Source organism: Quercus suber, unplaced genomic scaffold, assembly GCF_002906115.3.
Source record: "Quercus suber isolate HL8 unplaced genomic scaffold, Cork oak 2.0 scaffold_343, whole genome shotgun sequence".
NCBI lineage: Eukaryota > Viridiplantae > Streptophyta > Magnoliopsida > Fagales > Fagaceae > Quercus > Quercus suber.
Window position 1 is genome coordinate 405,689 of NW_027069795.1, and position 24,371 is coordinate 430,059.

General features: G+C 31.7%; 2 protein-coding genes across 4 annotated transcripts; one reads left to right on the forward strand and one right to left on the reverse strand.

The window, feature by feature from the left end:
* Window positions 1-2,509: 2,509 nt before the first annotated feature.
* Window positions 2,510-7,491, forward strand: LOC112022481 (protein PHOTOSYSTEM I ASSEMBLY 2, chloroplastic). Its single transcript, XM_065759837.1, is given in 8 exon segments — window positions 2,510-2,645; window positions 2,648-2,662; window positions 3,600-3,694; window positions 4,334-4,360; window positions 4,363-4,507; window positions 5,118-5,210; window positions 6,717-6,848; window positions 7,074-7,491. Coding segments are annotated over 7 exon segments (552 nt in total). The 5' UTR covers window positions 2,510-2,599; the 3' UTR covers window position 6,848; window positions 7,074-7,491.
* A 1,876-nt stretch (window positions 7,492-9,367) lies between these two features.
* Window positions 9,368-23,685, reverse strand: LOC112031167 (metal tolerance protein 4). 3 transcript variants are annotated; one of them, XM_024063849.2, is made up of 7 exons: window positions 23,372-23,685; window positions 14,207-14,388; window positions 13,486-13,684; window positions 11,292-11,470; window positions 11,043-11,193; window positions 10,160-10,290; window positions 9,368-9,859 (listed from the first exon to the last, which is right to left on the reverse strand). In XM_024063849.2, the coding sequence occupies exons 1-7, from the start codon at window positions 23,580-23,582 to the stop codon at window positions 9,680-9,682; spliced, it is 1,233 nt and encodes a 410-aa protein (XP_023919617.1). In that variant the 5' UTR covers window positions 23,583-23,685; the 3' UTR covers window positions 9,368-9,679. The 3 variants fall into 3 exon arrangements, with proteins under 3 accessions (XP_023919617.1, XP_023919618.1, XP_065615905.1); XM_024063850.2 differs by lacking the exon at window positions 23,372-23,685 and adding an exon at window positions 16,129-16,442; XM_065759833.1 differs by lacking the exon at window positions 23,372-23,685 and adding an exon at window positions 15,601-15,912.
* Window positions 23,686-24,371: the final 686 nt, after the last annotated feature.

Consider the following 24,371-nt stretch of genomic DNA (forward strand, 5'->3'; position numbering starts at 1 on the left):
GCTCATTTCTTAGTATCTGTAAATAAATAAATATTGCCTACTCTCTCTCTCTCTTTTTCTTTCTTTCAATTTTTTTTTTTCAAAATTTTATTTGGGATATTGAGTTTGCGGTTTGCAATGTTTGAGGGAAGACAGACTCAGGGAGATTGAAACTTCAACTTTACCTACTTTGGTTGGGGACTAAAGTCACTAAACCCAAGGAGAAAAAGCCACCGGCCCCTAATTTATCAAACCCTTCTTCAGTATCTAAGAGGTACAAAATACTAATAGTCAATTTGTTCATTCTTTGCTGTTGTTTGGTAATGGGTTTTTGATAATCAAACTAGATGGTGGTTTGTTTCTTTTCATTTGAACTGTTTTCTGGTTGAGATTTTTACTGAGCCACACCATTTTTGTAATTTATGATTTGGCTTTTGGTGAGTGATTTAAATATGTTACATGAGGATGTGATTAAGAAAATTAGTTGAATTGGGTACTATTTAGACCCTAATGCAAAGACAGGTTGAGTAAATAATCTGGTTTTGTTAGGCAGGTAGAAAGATCAATGAGGAAGAAGCCTAATCAATAAATCAAGCTCCTCCATGCCACATGTAGTCGGAGCACAAACTCATGTATCTATATGGATTGGGTCACATTCAAAGCGCCAATGGAGGCAGAACTTTTGTGGGATTTGAAGTGCGAAGAGCCCAAGAGTAATTATATATTTTATTTTGAATCCGTAGTGTTTGATAAAATGCTTGACAGAAAATTTATAATTTTTATTTGGTTGTATGATGTAGTAGCCTATATAATTGACATGAGTGAAACAAATTAAATTAGCTACGGGTAAGAAAGTTGTTATTATTTTTAGGTGAATAATTTTCTTTTACCTATTGAGGGGTTAAGTATTATTTGGTAGCAAAGTTTTAAGATAATCACCACAATCTACACATATTCTATGTCCTACTAAATGATAGAAACTCAATTGTTAAAAATAAGAACAAAGAAAGAAACAATAGAATAGCAAAGGTACAAATTAAGAACTAAGTGGGCAGAAAAAATTATGTGGTGTCTCCATTATTTGAAGGTTAGCCTAGAATCTATATAAACTCAAAATGGAATTAAAAAATTGTTAAATATATTATATTGGTACACCTTTGTTAAAAAATTGTTAAATATGTTGAATCATGTCTACCTCAACTGTCATTGAAACTACTTGCTTTATTTATTTATTTATAGGTCAAGTATCATGTACGGCTGTCCACAAGAGCCTTGACAATATGAAAGTGTGTTTGTTGCTTTGCCTAGACATGAATCACTATGCAACCTTAGCACTGCTATAGTTAAAATTTTATTGAAGATGCTTCATAAGATCAACGCCTTAGTTAGACATTTTGTATGACAAGGGATAGGTTGAAGGAGTTTGATATGCATAATGTATACTTACAATTAATTGGTTTACGATCAACTGATGGTATGCAACAAAATATGCTTACATGCTCTGAAGTTTCTACTATAATTGTAGGTGATTTTAGCAATGAAAATATCCACCATTTATGCTATAATATATGTACAAAAATTTCAAAAACCATTTTACATAAAAGCTTATAGCATTATCTGCGTAACGCGCGGGCAACCTTCTAGTTACTTTGAAAGGCGTAGACAGATTTTTTATTATAAAAATTGGGAAGTCAAAACGACGAGCCGTTTAATATAACAAGACAATGACCGAGGAAAGCACTTTTGAGATTTTTGGTTTTGGTGATGGTGAATGTGAGGTCCTCCATGACCTGTTGGAAAATATGGCTAAATAAACAAGTTTTGATTCAACAATACAAACCCTAAAAATTAGCAATGACAAAATAAATAGATAGAGTTAGAAAGATCTCACAAACTATAAAATCACGCAAATGCGTTGTCTTTAAAGGTTGATTCGTGCCACTCAGAGTAGAACTCGGTGTGAATGACTCTCTTGGCCGAACAACCCCCCAAGATTAGACTATAGTAATTTCTTCAAGTTGATCACACACTCAAGCAAGAAGAACTTGGAACAACCTTACTTGCCTTTTCTTTCCTTAAAAATATTGAAGCTGAAATTTTTTTCTTCTGTGCAGCAAAAATACTGAGGAAACAGAGGGATATACGGCTGGGAAGATGAGAGAAATATTGATATATGAATAGTGTGTTTTGTAGGGTTTATATGCTTGCCAGAAGGAAGATAAATGGGCTGACTAAAGGACAAGTCCTCCAACGGCTACTGTGCAAATTTTGTGCCCAACGGGCTGCTCAAAAGCTCACCAACGGACATAAAATCAGATCAAAATTTGGGCTAAAAGAAAGTAATGGAAAAGGTAAGGCCCAAGAATGATGTAAAAAGCCCAAATTCAAGCCAACACCTAGCCCATTGTGATCCAACTTACCACCTAAGTTGTGCAAAGCCTTATAAACTCATAACAAGATTCATTCCTAACCAATGTGGGACACAAACATACATTAAGTGTTTGAAACACACACATACTCCAACATGACCTTTGTGTTCCATTCCATCCCATGCCACTGTCCCATACAACACAACAGTGTGTGTGCGCGTCTGAGAGAGAGAGAGAGAGAAAGAGAGAACATGGCATCTTCTTCTCAGCTCTCAGCTCTCCCTCAACGTTTTGCTTTGGCTCCACGGACCACTGTGAGTTCTCTTTCTCTAACTACCACACACACACACACACACTCATTTACAAGTACCCAATAAAGAATTTGAGCTTATTTATCAGTTTCATTTAGCTGCATGAACTTGTTGGAATTGCTTTAAACTAAACTTTCAAGTTAACCTGAGCTCTAGAACATGTTGTCTCAATTTCCAGTTTGGTTCCTGAAAATAAGTATAATGACTGTATTAATATTTACATATTTCTTTGAATTTTCAAAAGCTTTACTTATTTGTGAGTGAATCTTCCAAAAGGGTCCAAATTTGTTTTCCAAGTCAGTTAGGCGTTAGTGCAATTGAGGTGCTAATATAGAAATGGGTTACTTTTTCCTCTTGTACAAATTCGTTGTTGTCAAGTGGTCAATGCAGAAATGATTCCGTTGTTAGGAATTGTAGAATCAGAATTAAAATATCATCATGTTGTGAAATTTCAAGTTTGCTGTGATGATTGATAAATTATCTTTTGTCTCAAAAGCTTAAGTCGTAAGGAAAGGATGAATTTAACTACTACTCTAACACTCCCCCTCATGTGAATCTAGACTCTTCCTTAATAAGTGAGACCCAACACATGGAATTTTTAACCTTTTAAAATGGGAGATAAAGAATAGAGAGATGGTTCGAGTTCAAGATTAGTTACTTTGATACTTTGATAAATTACTATTTGTTCCCAAAGTTTAAGTTATTAGGAAATGATGAATTTAATCTCTTAACCCTTATTCTAACAATGATTACTTAAAAAAAAAATTTATTTGTTATTTTATGGATATTCAAATGGGTTTCCAAACTTATGATGATGCAGTCATTGTTTTGATTTTGGTTGTTGTTTTGCTTGTATTGTTCTGAAGATTAGAATATGCTAAGATGTATATTGTTGGAAGGGCAGTGATTTTAACCAACATTCATTTCTATCAAATCACAGTCAATTTCAAGTCAGTTAGGATTCGTGTAAGATCTAGTTTGGAACGTGAGAACCAAAATCCAGGAGATTCAGACAACTCATCAAAGCCATCAAAGGTAAAAGTTTTGATTTTTATCAACATCCAATGTCTTTTAAGGCGGGCATGATCCCCATTTCCTTAAAGAAAAATTTCTAAGAGGGAAGACATGGCTTGCTGGAAAGCAAGGGGAGAAGTGTTACTGGTCATCAAATGCTTTCATTTGTGGAAATGTACCATTTGGTGCTCATTCTGTAATGAGTTCCTATGCATTTATGTGCCATGTATGAATACCATTTAGTAGAATGTGATGTGATGGATGGGGTCACTAGTATTTTTCCGCGTGGGAAGCTGCTCTCTTTGATGGGGCACATTCAAATTGTTGTTCATGTTGCCAATGGTATAGTAGGCAAGGGAAGTTTATCCATTCTCTTTATAAAACTATCTACTAGATGACTTGTCATTATGCTGTGGATGGGCTTCCATGTTCTTAAAATATGACTTCCATGAATGACGCTCACATTAGTCATTTGATGGCCACAGTACTAAAAATTTATAAATTTTGTTAGCACAAAGTTTGTTTTGCTGTAAACACTGGTCTACTGAATATCTTAATGACATGTAGAGCACTCTAAAGTCTCAAAGAAAAGAGTGACGGTAGACTTAACTTTAACAAAGTGAGGATTCTTATTTTGTTTTTTGTTTTTCTAAACTGCAGGGATCTCAATCGTCAATCTCTCGGCGTTGTTGACTTGTTGTCTCACATGTTTGTGCCCAACTTTATCTTTGATAAACAATTTTGGTACCCCTATTTCCATACAAAATGCAACTGCTTTGGAAGGAAATGAAAGACCAGGATGCTGGAACTGTAGGGGCAGCAGTGCTGTAATTTGTAAGTGTGAAATTCCCTATGTTTTTTATTTATTATTTATTTCCTCATCAGAATAATAATCCGAATATTTGTACAGTGTACACATCTTGCAATATATGTAAAACTTGTTGAGAATGTGAAATTATTTGAACCCTTGAGAATTTTAGAGTTGCCAGCTCTGTTGCTTTTGTATGAATATAAACTGCGAGAAATTTAAACATGGGTGGGAACACTGATATCTAGATCATGGTTCTTGTTTACCTTGTATCTGTTATTGTTGTTGTCTCCTCCTTCCTCTCCCCCCTGACCCCTCCTTAAAAAAAGTTAGTGGGTGAGTAGAGTGAATATAAATTGTTTCTGTTATTGCAACTCCTTACTGTTACAAGGTCTATTGAAGTTTATTGATCTGTTAAAAGTCCTTGTGTTCCAAGAATTTGGCATAGTTATGGAGATTTTATTGTGGTTTCAATGAAAAAGTTTTTCATCTCTCTCACTTTTTAATCTATTTTATGATTTAATCATTGAATCTTCTATGAAAACATCACTATTTATTAAATTCTATTACAAGTGGTACCCCACTCTTGTCTATAAGAAATTCAGTCCATAAGATGTTCATTTGCTTTTTATTTAGGTGATCTGTGTGGTGGTACAGGAAAATGGAAAGCTCTGAACAGAAAACAGGCTAAAGATGTCTATGAATTTACAGAATGTCCAAATTGTTATGGTATGTACTTTTTGACTGATACATTTGCATTAGGTAATTAGTTATAGAAGTAGGTATTTGCCGCTTTCAATTGTTTTGTTGCCATTCTGAATACTCATTTCTCTGAATGTTATCTGATATTGGTTCTTTGACTAATGACTTGGGACATTCGGACATTCTTTAATGTTCAATAGTAGTGTACACATTCCATTTTTCTTTTCTTGGCATTTTCCGCTGAGGTTATCCTTCCTAATTGAGTCAATTGCAGGATTTGAAATCATGGCCTCATATCATAGTAGCTGAAAGTTTTATCATACATGAAACTGGATAGACGTATTCCCCATCTTAATTATGGAGGTAAAAGGCTATCACTGTGAGAGTCTGGCAGGTTGGAGTGGGCTTTACATAGCATAGCCTGTCCCTGCAGAGAGTGGTGTATTATAATTATCTAACTGAAAAAGAAACAAACCTTATCTCTTAGCTAGAAAGATAGACTTACTATTGTATTTATATTTTAAAAATTCTACCATTAAAGAGTTTTCTTCTGTCAATTTCACATTTTGTGTTATTAATATCATGGGTAGATCATAAATGAGTAGAGACTATCTTGTTTCAACACATTGTAAAAAGCTTTGGTACTTTAATTCTTGATGATTTAACACTAGAACTATAATAAGATGCTCATACATTTTATTTACTTTTAAAAATCATTTACAATAAAAGCTAATGAAATAAATTGCTTGCTGAAGGCATCTTTGATTTGCTGACATTAAATGAAAACCAAATGCTGGTGTTACTTTGAAATTTCTACAAATAAAAATTAACGAATAGAAATAGAAATAGATATAGTTAGTTAGATTTCAGTCAATGTTTTAAGCTTGCAGGTAAGGATGGTCAAGCCTTTAGTATATACGGTTAATTGGAGCCCTTGAGTTGTAATTTTAATTAACAGTCTGTTCTTTATTTCAATAATTTGGATATTTTGTGAGTGCTAAACTTAACTCAAGAGCTCTTCATGCTCATAAATGCTAAGGATGCATATGAAAGGTTTAGCAAGAAGTCTTTAGGTAAGGACACACTTCAAAGGGTAGTAGCTACTCAATGCACAATCCCAAAAGGGGGTTCTGACCAACATTAGCAGCCCCAACACTCCTTTTATATATATATATATATATATAGAAAAGATTGTGATATGTCAAGTTGTCTTGGATGCTACAATGTTGACATTGTTGCGTGGTAAAAGGCATTGATTTTAACCTCTATTAATTTTTAAATTCTATTTTTGGAAAAAAATTTCTCGAGAATTGAAAAAGTAATGACAGCTTTTTCAATTCTCGAGAAAATATTTTCACAAATAGAAAGCTTAATGTGTGCCCTAAGGACACACATTAACCAGACCCTTAATTTTAATACTGCTGTTCCAAATTGTCAAATCAGCTTTATTCCTATTTTTTAAAATTTCCCTCTCTCTGGTAATGTGGAATCCAAGTACTTTGAATTGTGTTACTAATTTCTTGTTATGGGCAGGTCGAGGAAAACTTGTGTGTCCTGTTTGTTTAGGGACTGGTTTATCCAATAACGAAGGTCTTCTTAGGAGGCCTGATGCAAAACAGTTACTTGATAAGATGTATAATGGTCGGCTGCTACCAAAATCTTGAAGTATATTCTCTTCCAAATTAATTCCCTGATTACTTGATGATGTTGTTGGTGTTACACACACAGCGTTTATCTTTTAGCAGTGATTCTGTATTGTATATATGGTATTATATACAGTTAATGATGCTTGGACTGCATACATATCATTTAATAGGCCTCCCCTTGAATTGCATAATTTTGATGGATGTGCTTTCCTTATATATAAATTTAAATTTTGAAATGCTGCAGTTAGAGGCTTTTTGATCACAAGAATACACTTCAACTAGTTGGAGAAGGAAGAGGCACAGAGAGTATAGAGTACTTGTTACACTCCCAAGTGCAGCACAGATATAAAGCTTTTTTCCTGTTGAGTAATCATCAGCTCAGTCTAACCGAATAGTCTATACTTGTGATAGTTGCGTGCAATATGAGCTTGATACCAAGCACTGGGAAATACCTTTTGTTTACTTTGTTACTATAGTAATTCTCTTAGCTGGGGGAGAAAACTACATGGTTCTATGATGCCATGTGATACATGATATTGCATTGCCTAGTACAAAAGTTTTTTTTATTGATTTGATCAATGTACGACACTTGTGGACTGGTTGATCATCCCAAATTGTAAGCATTACCTTAGGCACATTTGTTTGTTGTGGAAAATGGACTTTGTTACCGAGCTTTACAATGTGTTTGAATTGGGTGCATTTTTTTTTTTTTTTGGCATTTCAATGTGCCTGTTCTATAAGATCAGTCTAATTGGTTATAGGAAATGACAGATCACATAAGGAATCTGTGAAACCTGTTTTAATTGCATTTCCATTTTCAACTCAGTAGGACTTCAGAATACATGGAACTGGATTACCCATCTTGTGACATGGTAGCCATATGCAAGTAAACATTTTTATCATAGCCAACAGAAAAGGAAACAGAGAGATAGGTAATGAATCAAATGTTTTAAAGTTTGGGTCTGTTTCCTCAGGCCTCTAAGCCAAGGATATATGTGCACACATTCATACCCGAAAAAATTAACTTCTTAGATGCACGTATAACACGTTTACTCTCATTAGTAGGGCATGCGAAAATGAACTTCTTAGATTAGATGCATGTATAACACGTTTACACTCATTAATAGGGTTTGATGCATGTACAGCACGTTTTACACCCATTAATGGGGCATGCATCCGTTATGAGTGTGACTAATACATATGAAAAGCATCAAAAGACTGATGAGATTACATCATTTTGTTAGGGTTGTTGGATATGTTGGCAAATTTTAAAGTCAAAACGTAGCGAATTTGGGTTGTATTAATAGAATTATATTAACTCTAGGTTACTAGACAAATTGCTTAAAATTAATGGGCTTAACCACTGCACACCCTTGGCGTAATAGTCGTTCCACAAGTCTTAAGTGCTTGTGGGGTGTGGAGGGTAAGGGTCGGAGTTCAAGTTTCCAGAAAGAAGCTTCACGCACTTATACACTTAGATTAAGTTAAAGTAGAACTTTTATTTTGTATTAAAAAAAATTAATGGGCTTATGATATACTCAAAGATAATGAATTAGTGATCATTTGCACATATCTTTAAAACCATAATGAATTTTTCAATGAAAGTTATTTCTAGGAAAGTAGACATTTGGAGCTTCAAAACAAACACAAATTTGATCTAGTTTAGTTTTAAAATGAGTGGGATATGGTTTTTTTGAAATTAATACAATTGTGTTGTTTTTGAGAGTTTGCTCAAGCTAGATTCTTGTTCGATTGAAACTACAATTAATAATATAATAAATTGACGTTAAAGGCCTGGCGATTTGCCTACTGATTTCTATGTAAAACCATCCTTACCACACAAATTGAGATGAGAGAGATTGTCCTATCAAGATTACTCTTAAAAGTAAACTTTCTTGAGCCTAAACAGTTAAAAGAAGCCCTTTAGTGTTTGCCTTTTGAGTTCTTTCCAAAGTTCCTCATTCAAAACACAGAAGTTGTTTACTGTTATTAGTGAGTACACTAGCGTATCTCTCCATAAAGTTCTTTGGATTACTATAATTTCAGTGGTTGTGGACAAGTTTATTTGCGAATGAAGTTCTATAGAAGGATTCCAAAGTTTTAGAGGTGACTACAATGGGAAGCAAAACCTGTTTGTTGACATTGCATAGAGAGTCTAGGTTATAAAAATTTGATAAGTTCTGAATGTTGTAACTGTTTCTTCTATAATGAATTTCCTAGGGGTTGTTTACCAAAAAAAAAATCCTACGGATGGATACCTGGAGTAGTTTTTCCTCCAAGGAGTTCACCAAAGATTTTCCACTTCCTCATCAAATTTGATTGTGCTTTTCATTGCTTTCAGATTTTGGTGATATTAAACAGTGATTATGCAATCTAAAATTTTGTTAACACTAAAATTAATAATAATAAAAAATTAGTCACAGTTAATTAATTTATCAGTAGCTTAAGTTATTATGGTCTAAATAAAGTTTTTTCACATTTTAATTGTGAACGATTAACAGAGCTTCTTACATAATATTTGTCTTTGTGCTTCCAACATAAAGAAAAAGCATTTGAAACCCAATCCATAAATCATAATTGCACTAGCATGTCACAAGGGGGACTATTAAAGCATTATTGACAGGGAATGAGCAAGAAAAGTGAGCGGCTTAGGTGAAGAGACAACTATTTTCTCAAGTTTTAACACAATTCAGCTGGACCACATCTCATGAATCATGACCGTCCCTTACCTTAGGGGCCAAACTCACTCATAAAATAAAATAAACTAAATTAAGGTAAACGATTTAACTCCATAATGTCAAAAGATTATAACACATCTTCCATGTCAGACTTGTCTGAGCTATTCAAAATTCAAGTCTGATTGTTGGGTAGTCTGCTGAGTACAGAGTGCTCTGGCTTATGATCACATTCATAATCAAGGTGAACAAATGCCCGTTCAACTTCCGGAAGTTTCTCTAGCTTCTCCTGCAAGGTCTCTCCGATGGTATGTGCTTCTTTTAGGGGTAGCTCTTCTGGGAGTTCAATGTCAACCTGTTTCAACAATAGAATAAAGATCATTACTTTCCTAGATATTCAAAACTAGGACGCTTAGAAGAGGCTAATGAAACTTTGCAAAAATTTCATCTGCATAGCATAATAAAATTTCAAAGAAAATTGCCCACAAAATATTTAATTTGCAATTTCTTCAATGGCATCTCAAAGGGAAGGGAGGATCACAGTTTTGATGTCTTATTGTAGACTCAAAATTTTTTAAAAAATGAAATAAAAGATTGAAGTCGTAATCAAAAGCTCGCCACTATTTATTTTTACTCAGAAATTTACATGACTCACCTCTACAAAATAGAGAACACCAAAGGTGTAGGCACGGACAGTGTCAATACGCTTGACTTTAGGGTGCCTCATGACAAGATATGTTAGTTTCTGCAAGACTTCAGGAGGTGCAGACTGTCCCACGAGAGAAACTGCATCAAGAAACGCAGCTTAAAATAGTTCTAAATATAAAAATTACAGCCATGTAAAGTATATAAAGCATAGATAAGCACAAATTAGAATTTATCAATAGTAAATTTAGTAGGACACATGCATTGGGATAAGGAAGTAGGCACTGTATTTATAACTTCAATTTCTGCAGAAAATAGATATTTTTCCTTCTTTTCCAAACATTTATTGTTTAGTTCTGGCACCAACCAGTATCCTGAATGCTACGTCCTTGATAAATTAAATATGAAACCAGAATTTATTTTGATATTCTTCTCTTCATTTCTTCATTTTTCTGGGAGGTAAAACTAAAACCTTTTGAAGCATAAATGATTCAGATATAAGAATATCCTTCTTCAACCAAACTAATATATAAAGAAAGCACAGGTAAAAATAAAATTAACAGAAATCAATAAACATAAAGAGCCCAAATAGCAATCTCTGAAAGCACTGGAATTTAAAAAGCCTCGAACTTCAACAACTATTGTGATGAACAGTGAGAAATTCTTTAAAAGAACAAACATCCAAAGGAAGCACAACCTTTAATCTTGTAGTAAAATATGAGTTGTGGTAAAGGAAGTGGTGGCTGAATAGTAGTGGACACAGAAGTAAAACTTTGACAGAAAACTTATAAGATTTTAGAGATGAACTTCCTTTTTATTCTTTTTGTTTGTTTGTCAGAATCATGCAAAAGATTGTGAGATCAAACAGAATAAAAACGAGGTTGAAGGAGTACCTGCATTTTCAAATACAGTTTGAGACCAATTTATAATTGTGTACAATGCAAGGATGATGGCACCAGTGGGGTCAATCCACCAGAAAAATTCATTGGCAAGAAGAGCTGCAGCTAATCCAACCACATTAGTTACCACATCGAAAAAGTGATCCTGCACATTGGCATCATTTCAAGAAGTTATGCAGCTGATAGCTAGAAGGATAATACATATGACAGAAGCTTAAGAATATAAAAGTAGAGATAGGAAACCTTTGCATATGCACGGACGATATCATTTTCTGAGCTTTTACAGTATATCCAGAGGGCAAGTTTTACTACAGTAGCAGATATCATGATTGTGCACATCCATATCAATTTACTTTTGGACAGTTTTTCAGAAGGTTCATCTTTAATTAGTTCTTCTGCAGCCTGAAGCAACACCTGGAAGCCTGTAAGAAAAATGGAAGGGTGTAACAATCCCAACCTTATCAAAAGGAATCTATTCCACATTCAGAGAAGAAAACCCCTAATAGTTTCATCAGGGTGTTCATTTTTGAATAAGTTGAGACAGAACATTATAACATTAGATGCAAATCTTTTGCAAGTTACAATTGTTGAATAAAAGAAGAAGCTTGTGAGAAACCCAAAGGTCAGATTATCTTCTGCAAAGAAATTAAGCAATATTCTGAGGTTATGAACACAACTGAATACATAATTCTTCTTGATACTACGTTGTCTAGCAAGTAATTAATCAATGAGCGTAGCAGTTGCAATTAATTATTCTTTGAAAAATCTGATTTAGACCCTTATGTGTTCTAAAAGGTCTGATACCAATAGAGGAAAAAAAAATCTGATTTCAACCCCAAACACTTATACAATGTATTAATCTGATTAGTTCAACAAGTTAAGTGTATTCCCAACAGATAGTCCAACATGCAATTCAGCCACAATAATCAATCACCAAATCTAAAGACAGTAATAATAAAAAACAGTAAAAAAGGCACACAGATTTATTAACGAAGTGGAAAGCCAATAAAAAATCTATATGTTATAAATCTTGTTATTAGAGAATATTATGTATTGTATATGATAGATGAGCGCTTTACTTCAATCTAGCCTGTGCTTGAGCTTAGCGCTTTACCCTTAATTTCAAAGAGGCCTGTGAGCTTGAAGCTTTTACCAACACGATATAATGTATTGGTCATATGGCAATGGTCTCTCCTTCCTTTATTATGAGAAGGGAACTTCTAAATTATCTTTTGCTTAAGAGCAGTTACCCACTGAAACTTGAAGCAGGTGCTGTCCTTAAAAATAGCAATTCACAGAGCTTCTTCATAAGCAGCAGGGAAATGTGACAGGTACATCCACTAACTATATGAAAGTTCTGGTTAAACCCATCTGGAATTATATTAAGCTCAAGCCTCAAGCAGTCTCCAGAAAAATTGATAAGAATGACCAATATAACCTTTTCTGGATGCCTAATTTCTCAGCCATTGTAAATTACAACATCGTGTCAGGTCATGTGTCCAAACAAGAACAAAAATCAGAACATTTTAAAAGCTCTCTGCCTACCTCAAACTTCAAGTGAACATTGTATGTTTAAACTTCAGGAGGAAGCTCTTATTCTTAATCAATCACTAAGGAAGTATGAGTAAGCCACACTTTTCAGGAATAAGTTCCTAACGTGTCTTTCATAAGTCCTTATCTAAATCATGCTTCACATGTATTCAAAAATATATCAACAAACTTGCTAGTATTAAATAATGTATTTGGTTTCTAACTGTTTAGGTATCTCAATATTGTTGTGATAAGAAGAAGAAAGTTCGTTATATCAACCACAGCAGTAATTACTGATACGGGTTGCTTTAGAAAACTTTATGCATTCTGATTAACCATCCAGAAACCATTCATTAGAAGAATACCAAAAAACAATCCCTGTATTTTTTTTTACTTTTGTGTACAATATTTCATCAATTAGGAGTATCCATAAACATTTTTTTATATTTCACCAATTAGGAGTACAATATTTCAAGTTCCTATTTCTTTATTCTTAACAAGAAAAACCAATTATTAAACATCGATTATGTTGCCTATGCTAGAAAGCTGATGTAATCTGGCCCAACTATCCAGAAACCATTCATTAGAAGAATATGAAAACTAGTACCTGTTTTTTCTTTTACTTTGTATACAATATTTCACTAAATTAGGAGTATTCGTAAACATTTTTGATCATTTATATAACATATGATCAAGTTCCTATATTTTTAAACTATTAACAAGAAAAGCCAATTGTTAAAAATCAATTACATTGCATTTACTTCGCTTTATATGTCTTCAATAAAATGTAATTCGATAATTGGATAGGTTCAATTAACAAACAAGTTCACCATAAAAAAAGGTAGTCAACAGTGACATGACAGAAAACCAATGGAAACCTAAGGCGGGTGAAGGTACTGCAACATACCAAGTGTAGCCATGACAGCGGCAAAGATAATTATGCCTACTGGCTGCACCCTCAACTTTCCAATAGGATATTTGTAGATATTTATGTTCTTCATTGCCAGGTGAGTGAACCAAAGAATGCCACCGGCCATGAGATCAAGTAAAGAATCTAGTGTTGATGCAGCAATGGCCAAAGATCCACTCTTTATTGTGGCATAGACCTGCACATTGTAACACATATTGTTATTCTGGGAGTTTGAATATGAGCAATGGGTTATATATATATTGATAACATAGGGAACCTTACTAAAGAAGATCCCTTTGGACTTGCCTCTAGCTAGAAACATATTATATAAAATGGTGATTTAAGGGTGCCCGGATACATGTTAATCAATTTAATACTTTTGTCATATAAAATGAATTATTTTAAGTGCTTTTTAACTCAAAGTATATATATTCTTCCAGAATATTGTTTGGTTAGATTACATTATTTTACAAGTTCCACCTTTGAGCTTTATCAGAAATAAAACTTGAATTTCCCTGAGCTTCTAACAGTTTTAATAGGGTTTTTTTCTTCATCAAACTCAACTGAAAACATATATCCTGTAAAAAATGAACAAAAATGAAAGCCCGTCTTCTTTATATGTGCCTCATAAAGTTTTAAAACACACCATCAAGGTTAGAGACACCTTCTTGGAGTCTGGTAGACCATGAAAATAAAAAAAGTTATATATCTACATCACCTTAAATGCCAGAAGTATTATATTTGCGTAATTAGATATCTTCATTGCTCTTTCATGTCGAGCATCTTCTTTAGCTTGTTCCTTCAATTCCTCCTCATCAATACCATTAGATGTCACCAAAGAATCGGCTTCTTCAAAGGAATTCATGGTATTGATTTGTCTTTCATAGTACTCCCTTTCTCCTATAATGAAGACAATGCATTCATTCATTGTAAGAAAAGGAAGAAATTTTTTTAACTTCACTCATGAATTTAAATTCATAACCTCATTTCTTCTTGTTCCCCAATTTAAATGAAACTTTAAATTCTTCTCCTAGCTACTTCCTGGGCTTACAGTACAATACATATATATGTGTATGTCTGAGAATTTAAAAACATATGTAGGCATATATGTACATCTAGCACTAAGGAAAAAAGAAAACCCAAGTCCAATATTCCGTTATATTTAGTAGCTCATGCTATTACACAAAACCATAGTCCCCATAACGGCATAACATTTACAGTATTCCTATTGTATCAAAATGCAACACAACTTACAAGTCACGACACTAGGACCTTAATTGTATAAAACAGATGTACAAAACTGCAGAAAGGGCAATTTAAGGAAAAAGAGTTTTTTTTTTTTTTTTTTTTAAATTGTAATTCTTCTGCTGTTCTACATAAACCCTTCTATGTGTAATGGGTTTTACATGTGATTAGTTTTATGTTTTTTTTATTTTTATTTATTTATTTATTTTTTTATTTGGGGGTAGAAACTCAATAATTTTTTATTCGATGTGTATTTTTGAATAATTTTTTATTCATGTCTGCAAAATCTCACAATGATCGTATATCAATATATCTCATCTATAACATGGTTTAAATTTCTAAATTTTTGTATTTTAAAATTATGTATAAAATATGAGTTTATAAAGGAATAGTAAATAACATTTGATTAACACAAAATTTGGTACACATGAATGAAAACAGATAATCTAGAGGTTGAATTTTGTTTAAATATTACTTAAATGAAAAGTTATTGAGTTGGGTAACTTGATCCTTACATATATACACAATTGATTGAGTTAACAAGCTTTGATTGATCCCAAAATATCACCTTTTTTTTTTCTCATTCAAATAGGCCTATCATTTACACCAATCACAGCATACACCTCAGCAAGTATGAGAGATTAAAAAAGAAAAAAAGAAAAAAAGTGAAATGTTGTGTAAAAGACAAGCAAAACAAAACAAATTCTCACACTTTCAAGTTAAGAACAGTGAGCTAAGTTTGTTCTATCCTATGTACTTGTCTGTATATATTATATGAACCCATTTCTTTTCCTGAATTTTTTTTGTAACAAACCACAAACAGAGAGAGACAGAGACAGAGACAGAGACAGAGACAGAGACATAGACCTTTGGATAAGCCGGAGGCTTTGGAAAGGTCAACGTCGAATGGATCAGACTCAGGGTCAATACCAGACCGAAGCTTATCAGGCAACCTTGATACGAACTCGCTCCTCAGCGAGGTCACCGAGTACCTCCGACTCAGTCTCCCCCCTCTCCTACCGCTTCTACTCGCCCCCAGTATCGGCGATTTCAGATCCGTATCCTCCATATCTCTCTGTGTGTGTGTGTCTCTGACTCTCTGTGTGTCTCTGTGTTCTTACTCTTGCTTTGTCTGTGTCTCTATGTTCGTGTGTCTTCTTCTAAGTTCGACTGTCTTTGCCATATATATATATATATATATATATCTCTAAGTTCTACAAAGTAAGTTTTTTACTCACACTTTCAAGTTAAGAACAGTGAGCTAAGTTTGTTCTATCCTATGTACTTGTCTGTATATATTATATGAACCCATTTCTTTTCCTGAATTTTTTTTGTAACAAACCACAAACAGAGAGAGACAGAGACAGAGACAGAGACAGAGACAGAGACATAGACCTTTGGATAAGCCGGAGGCTTTGGAAAGGTCAACGTCGAATGGATCAGACTCAGGGTCAATACCAGACCGAAGCTTATCAGGCAACCTTGATACGAACTCGCTCCTCAGCGAGGTCACCGAGTACCTCCGACTCAGTCTCCCCCCTCTCCTACCGCTTCTACTCGCCCCCAGTATCGGCGATTTCAGATCCGTATCCTCCATATCTCTCTGTGTGTGTGTGTCTCTGACTCTCTGTGTGTCTCTGTGTTCTTACTCTTGCTTTGTCTGTGTCTCTATGTTCGTGTGTCTTCTTCTAAGTTCGACTGTCTTTGCCATATATATATATATATATATATATATCTCTAAGTTCTACAAAGTAAGTTTTTTTTGGATGGGACAAAGTAAGTTAAAAGGCCTGGACTTTGAATCAGATTTTGTACGGACTGTAATTAATGTGTCTAATTTTTAATTTTTTAGTCCTCTAATACCTGCTCAATATTAAATAAATATAAATAGAATTCCAAAACGTACTGTTTTAGTTAAAAAATTGTAACTAAATTTACCAAATTTTAGGGTTTGTTTGCTAATGTTATTTAAATATTTTTACAACATTTTTTTCATCTACATATATTTCTTTAATACTTAAATAACATTATTAAAAAGACATTACAAAATGGGTCCTTAATTTTTCTACTCAAAAAAAGAGGTAAAAAAAAAAAAACTAAATTGACTTTTATTTTCTTTTTAAAGTGAGAAGTTGGTAAGTATGTAATGATGCAACTGATGGTATGGATGGTTGAAAATAAAAGTTACAATTAGATATAAAAAATGGTAAAAATAAAAAAGTAATAAAGGTAAAAATAAAAAAATAAAAAAAGTTTATGAGGGAAAATTGGATGAATTGCACGGCACCGGATCCCAATCCTGATGCAGGTACTTGTACTGCCAGAGTGTACCTGATTATTATAAAATTATGTTGTAATTTTTTTTGGTGAGACGCTGACTACTTTTGAATCTAACAAGGTATAGTATTAAATAATAGAATAGTAATGGTTACCGGTATAAAAAATAATAATAAAAAAAAAAGTACCTTGTTTGGTACCGACATCAAGATCTCTTTACCGAAACAGTGTTCAAACAGTGTTCTGAGCATCTGTTTTATGGGAGGGAGGAAACATGTTTCGAAAACATGGTGGACTTTTTCGTTTTATGAAGCTTGTCTATGTGCTATATGTTTGTAAGAGGCACTATTCATAAGACAGATGTAGTATATATTTTCCTCTCTTTACCAAGAGATATGGCTTGTATGAGAAGTGTAATTCTATCTCCTATGAAATTATACCATGAGATTTACTTTATGTGAAAGGCCTATCGCATGAGCATAACTTTAAAGCAAAATATAATTCTTGTTTCCTATCATATCATGGTTGTGCTAACTTTGACCTCCACATTGGGAAACACTTAATTTTAAGATTATATTTTATGGAATGAATAAAATCTTATCAGGGTTTAGTGCTCATTCGATTCCACTTATTTTGAATCTTTTTTTTTTTTTTTCCATTTTTTGGAATATATATATATTTTTTTATAGCATTTTTATTTATATATGTAGTTGTATCTATTTTTATATAGTTTTTTTAACAAAATAAATCAATGAAATTAAGCACGCATAATTGTAACAACTTGATTCTCAAAAAAAAAAAAAAAAAAAAATTGTAACAACTTACTATAAATTATAGGGTATTTCTTTCCGTGTATTTAAAACATTTGATTTATTAAATTATTTGAACAAATCTCATGACTATTAAATACATGCATATTAATTTGTTTGAGTTGCCATGTATAGTAATAAATTGGAAAATTTTCCTTAAAATTGATTCAGACGAAATTTTTTTCCATTTATTAAAAATCAATGGACAACAATTTTCCCCCTTATGATGCTCTGATGAACATTCCTGTGTGATTGCACTTTGTTTGTTAGGTCATGCTAATGATCACACACTGTATTCTGCTTTGAGGTTGTGTCATGTCTTAATGCATTCAATCGTAGCTGGATTATGAAATTGTTTGTACTAGTAAAATTAATTTGTCGGCATTCTTAGATTCACTTAACATGAATTAGATAATACATAAAAATAATGAAATATTAAATTTTGGACAAAATTTGTCAACAAAACGGATTGTGTATAAATGTCTTCTAACCCATTACATGACGATCAAATGTTCATGCAAATATATTTTAGTTACATGACTCATAAAGTAATTTAAACAAGTTATATATCTTAAATAGACCTTGCGATTAAAATTATAAATGATTAATATTATAATTGTCATTTAAAAAAATATATTTTAAAGGAAAATTGTATAATTAAAATAGTTTAAGAGAATGTAACTTTATATGCAATTTGACAATTTCAAATCCTTCACTATTTGCACGATCTATATGGATCCTACAACTTGTCTAGAAAATAAAGAAAACCCCTGAACTTCCATTTGGATATTGAAAAGAAAGTGGGGAAATAAAATTACTATTTTGCATTTATTTGAGTAGGAGTATTCATAAACTACGCCCAATGTATTATGCTCCCATTTGTATGCTGCCCACCATATCTTGTTGTTTTATATTCCACCATTAATGGCATTTATGAACTGAACCAAGTAATAATTGTGGTTGGTCTCATTTATTTAATTTTGTTGAAAACAATGAAGAGGACCATTCATTAGGAAGATCAGTAACAACAACCGATAACAAGTGGGACATAAGAACTTATGGTGGATGTGCAATTCATCTTGATTTTTTATATAAGATATAATTGTTCTCATTTATTACTATACAGAGTTGAGATGAAAATATTTTATATACACACTGTAGACAAAATTCATGCACATACTCCAAAAAAATGGGTTAATTGTAAATTATAAATCTTTACAATTAACTCCTTAATTAAGATTACTTAGTGCCAATCTGGTAAAAAAAATCATTACTTAGTGCCAACAAAAATTTGAAGTTTACTTTATAATAATATTCATCTCATTTTTAAAATCATTAATATAATCATCAAATTTGTAAACTAATGTGAATGAACATATTGCATCTTCTTTATTTTTTTATTTGTTTCTTTTTAAGGAAGTGGTATCCTAGTCTTTGGTCAAACCCATAAATCTATTAAATGAGTTGTGTAGTTAATTAAATTTGAGACCTCTAAATTTACTTCATGACCAATACTAATGAACCCACCACCTAGGACCAATATTTTTGTTTAATGAGAACTAAATTTACTAATTTTGACATATTACTATTAGACTATTATTAGTGCACCCCCATCTTACCATCTAACTAATTTGTGGAATTTAATACTAATTTTGGATAATTTGGCAAACATTGTAACTTAATTGAATTAGAATGTTGACTATAATCATTCACAACTTAAGATGAACAAATGACCCTATAATTTATAGTAAGTTGTTACNTCCATATAGATCGTGCAAATAGTGAAGGATTTGAAATTGTCAAATTGCATATAAAGTTACATTCTCTTAAACTATTTTAATTATACAATTTTCCTTTAAAATATATTTTTTTAAATGACAATTATAATATTAATCCATTTATAATTTTAATCGCAAGGTCTATTTTAAGATATATAACTTGTTTAAATTACTTTATGAGTCATGTAACTAAAATATATTTGCATGAACATTTGATCGTCATGTAATGGGTTAGAAGACATTTATACAAATCCGTTTTGTTGACAAATTTTGTCCAAAATTTAATAATTCATTATTTTTATGTATTATCTAATTCATGTTAAGTGAATCTAAGAATGCTGACAAATTAATTTTACTAGTACAAACAATTTCATAATCCAGCTAGGATTGAATGCATTAAGACATGACACACCCTCAAAGCAGAATACAGTGTGTGATCATTAGCATGACCTAACAAACAAAGTGCAATCACACAGGAATGTTCATTAGAGCATCATAAGGGGGAAAAATTGTTGTCCATTGATTTTTAATAAATGGAAAAAAATTTCGTCTGAATCAATTTTAAGGAAAATTTTCCAATTTATTACTATACATGGCAACTCAAACAAATTAATATGCCTGTATTTAATAGTCATGAGATTTGTTCAAATAATTTAATAAATCAAATGTTTTAAATGCACGGAAAGAAATTAAACTTAAATCCAATTTGATGGAAAGTTTTATTATTTTAAATCCCAAAATTAAGAGAATGTCAAAGCCAAATAATATGTGGGTATATAAAATTGCACTCTTTAATAATTTATTCTTTTATTGAGTAATTTTTGCATTTTCTAATAATTTAATAGTTACAATTGGGAAATAGGTGATTAGAACTTCGAATATTTTATTTGAAAATATTAGAATGTTTTAACCAATTGAATTACAACTACAAGATTATTAATTTATATTTTTTAACATAACTTCAATAACATGTTAAGATGACAAATTTGTAGCTATTGAATTAATCTCGCATAAAGGCTTGAGGGGTTTTCTCGAGGAAAAAAAAGAAGAAGAAGCTTGCGGGATTTGAGAACCCATGTTTCCTTAAGTGAGAAGGGGGTGAATTATTTAATAAAATAAATATTTTTAATCAATCTTTTGTGCATACATGTGTGTGTAATGTGTATAATTTGTGATTAAAAAAAATTACCATATGATCGTAAATCTAAAATAAATAAATAAAATTGGAGGGGGACCCCGGTCAGGGTGGGAAAGGCATGGACCAGGGTTTACTGTCAAAGCTTTGTCATGGGTTTCTACCCTTTCACAGAATTGATTGAGCCATTATAAACTGTTGCAACCTGCAAGGACAGTAGTAGGACACTTCTTTTTTTGAAATCAGGAAAGTAGGACACTATATTAATATCTTGCTTTTTAATCCACTACTTTAGAACTCCAAGACAAATAGATAAAAAGTTATCTCAGTGCACCACACGATAAGCAGATTGAAAAAAATAATATATTTTTTAACTCTGAAAATGATTGAAAATAATAANTTAAGGATTGTGGTCCATGTTGGGTGAAGGTCGAAGGGTGACTCCAATTCTAAACTCCCAATTATAAAAAACTTATTATTAGAAGTGATATTAGAAAAAAGGACAGAATTTTTTTGAATCGATTCGGATATTTAAAAAATAAAAAAATTCTAGAAACATAAAAATTACATAAAATATTTCACAATTGCTTATGTGACATGTTGTTAATGGAAAAAGAATCACAAAAAACAAGAAGTTATTATTGAAAAATATTAATAAAAATAATAAAGTGATACTCATTGTGGACTCAAATAAAAATTAATAAAACTTATCAACTTAATTGTTATTAAAATTATTGTTAGTAATTAGTAACATTATCTTTTCTCTGAACTCACTGGTGGCAACTCAAATGAATTTTATTTATACTTTTAATCATATTACAAATTAATAACGATGTGGCTTGTTTAAATGATTTAATGAGTATATGATTTAATATATGCAGATGATTTTAAGAACGGTCATGTAATGGGATAGGAAATTCCTACACCAAAAAAACTTTATCTTACTCCTGGGAAAAAAAATGAAGAAGAAGAAGGAAATCTTGAATCTTATCATTTTCCCCCATTTGTTTCCCTAAAATTTTGTTTTAGTTATAAATAGTTAAAGTCTCATACGTTTTGTTCATGAACTTATAAAATATATAATTTTATTTGAGAAACAAAACACAAAGCTCTACAGCTACTATTTATTATTTTTCTCACTATTATTATTATTAATTTTGAGAAGAATCTTACGTGCTATTATTTTGAATCTATAATTAGGTTAGGGGCTTGTTTAGATATTGATTATTACTAAAAGCTAAAAATTTATTATTGAAAATACTGTAGCAAAATAATTTTAATTGATAAATAGTACCGTGGACTCAGATTTATTGCTTTTTTTTTGTTGAATTCTGTACTTGCGGGTTCCGTGAACAGTACACGGGACCTACCATTTTTTAGCAAAATGCAGAAACTCAAGGGCACACTAGACGTAATTATTTCTTACTATTATCTTGAATTGGATGTTTTTCCTCACTATTTTTATAGGAAAGTATAACAATATGATTTAATATAAAATTAGTCTATATGGTAAAAAAGTATATCATATTATCATAATACAGGCAAAGAAATTAAAGTATTGCCTCCACGATGTTAGATGACATAATTAACTCTCTGCAAATAATCCATCATGTTTAGAGTTAGAAGGCCTAAAAAATTATTCAAAAGGCACAACTCATGAATTTTGAAACATATATTATACATAAGTAGAAAAAGATAATACAAAAATAGGGTATAATCGTAATGAAGCTCATACTTTAAAGCAATATAAAGTATAAGCTCCTATGATCTTATGGTGTGCACAGAATTCTTTCTTAGGTGATTCCAATACACAGATGCTACTTCCTCCAAAGCGCAGAAAGGGCAATTTAAGGAAAAATTGTTTTTATTTTTTTATAATTCTTCCGTGATATGCATAATCCCTACTATGTGTAATGGGTTTTACATGTTATGATTATTATTTTTTTTCCTGGTAGAAACTCAATAACTTTTTATTCAATGTGTACTTTTAAAATTTAAGATTAAATTACATTTTTTTTTTGGTAAACGGATTAAATTACATTTTATTCTTATATTCTTCATGTTTATAAAATTTCAGCATAATCATATAAATATATCAAATCTATAACATGTTCAAAATTTTTAATTTTAAAATTATGCATAAAAAAATTTATAAATAAATAATATCTATATATATATATATATATAATTAACACAAAATTTGATGTACATGTAAAAGAAGAATGAAAACATCTAATTAATCTAAAGGTTGAGTTTTTAAAATATTAGTTAAATGAAAAGTTTTTGAGTCGTGTAACTTGATCCTTTTACATACACAATAGATTAAGTTGACAAACAAATGATTGATCCAAAACATCACTTTTTTCACATTGAAACCAATCACAGCTTGCATGCACCTCAGCAAGAGTTGAGAAAAAAAAAAAATTGAAATGTTATGTAAAAGTGTAAAAGACAAACAAACCAGAACAAAATCTCACGTTTTCCTTAATAGCAATGAGTGAATTTTGTTCTATCTTGTGTGCGTTTCTGTGCAATGTACAGATTATACACACACATCCGTACATACATCATTTTCTTTTTGTTCTTTTCCTGCATTTTGTTGATAAACCAAACAGTCACACAGAGAGAGAGAGAGAGACCTTTGGTTAAGCCGGAGATTGTGGAAAGATCAGCGCCGAAGGTTTCAGACTCAGGGTCGAGATCACAAGCAGAGCGAAGCTTATCAGGCAACCTTAACACGAAATCTTTCTTCAATGACTTCACCGAGTACGATCTCCGACTCAGCCTTCCCCCTCCTCTACCGTTTCGACTCGTCCCCAGAATCGGCGCTTTCAGATCCGTATCCTCCATATCTCTCTCTGATCTCTCTCTCTCTCTCTCTATCTTTGTCTGTGTCTCTGTGTCTCTCTGTTCTTATTTTTGCTGTCTGTGTCTCTTTGTTCATGTGTCTTCTTACTTCTATCTCTCACTGACATGTCTTACAATATATACACAAAACAAATATGATAAATAATTAAATATCATATTTTTAGATTAGTTTATATTTTTGAAATTAAAAAATTATATTGTTTTTTTTTTTTGTTGAAATTAAAAAATTATTGTTAAAAGTATTTTAAATAAATGTTAAAGTTAGTTGGAGTAGTATAGTAAAGCTTATATATAGTGTCAAAAAGTACAATAAAACTCATAAATAATAGTAAAAATAAGCTAAATAGTAAAATAATTTTAATTTTTAATTCAAACTCAAACATACTAAGGCTGGGTTTGGGAGGCGCATTTTGTGTTTCCCAAACTCAACGTTTTTGTTTTTAATGGGTTTTGTGTACTGTTTATTGGATTCGTAAGTACTTTTTTTTAACAAAAACAACTTTAAAACTAGGTCCTACGACACTATTTACATATTTAAAAATTATTTTGTTACAGTATTTTAATTTTTAATTTTTAATAATAAACAGTATCTAAACAGACTTAATATAAATAACAGTACTAAAAGTAAATGGGGCTTAAACTATAATCAGATTTTGTACGACTATGATTAATTAATTAATTAATTTATATATATATATAAATAATATAAATTCTAATACGTACTGTTTGTTAGTTACCAAAATTTAACTTTTTCTATTGCCTTCGAAAGGA

What these genes read in the sequence shown, in the direction of transcription:
- LOC112031167 (XM_024063849.2), bottom strand. Translation starts at nt 23,582, where the DNA reads ATGGAGGATACGGATCTGAAAGCGCCGATTCTGGGGACGAGTCGAAAC. An exon ending in AATCTCCGGCTTAACCAAAG is followed by an intron (nt 14,389 to 23,371) that starts GTCTCTCTCTCT and finishes TCTTCATTATAG; the next exon opens with GAGAAAGGGAGTACTATGAA. An exon ending in GTGTTCTCTATTTTGTAGAG is followed by an intron (nt 9,860 to 10,159) that starts GTGAGTCATGTA and finishes TTGTTGAAACAG; the next exon opens with GTTGACATTGAACTCCCAGA.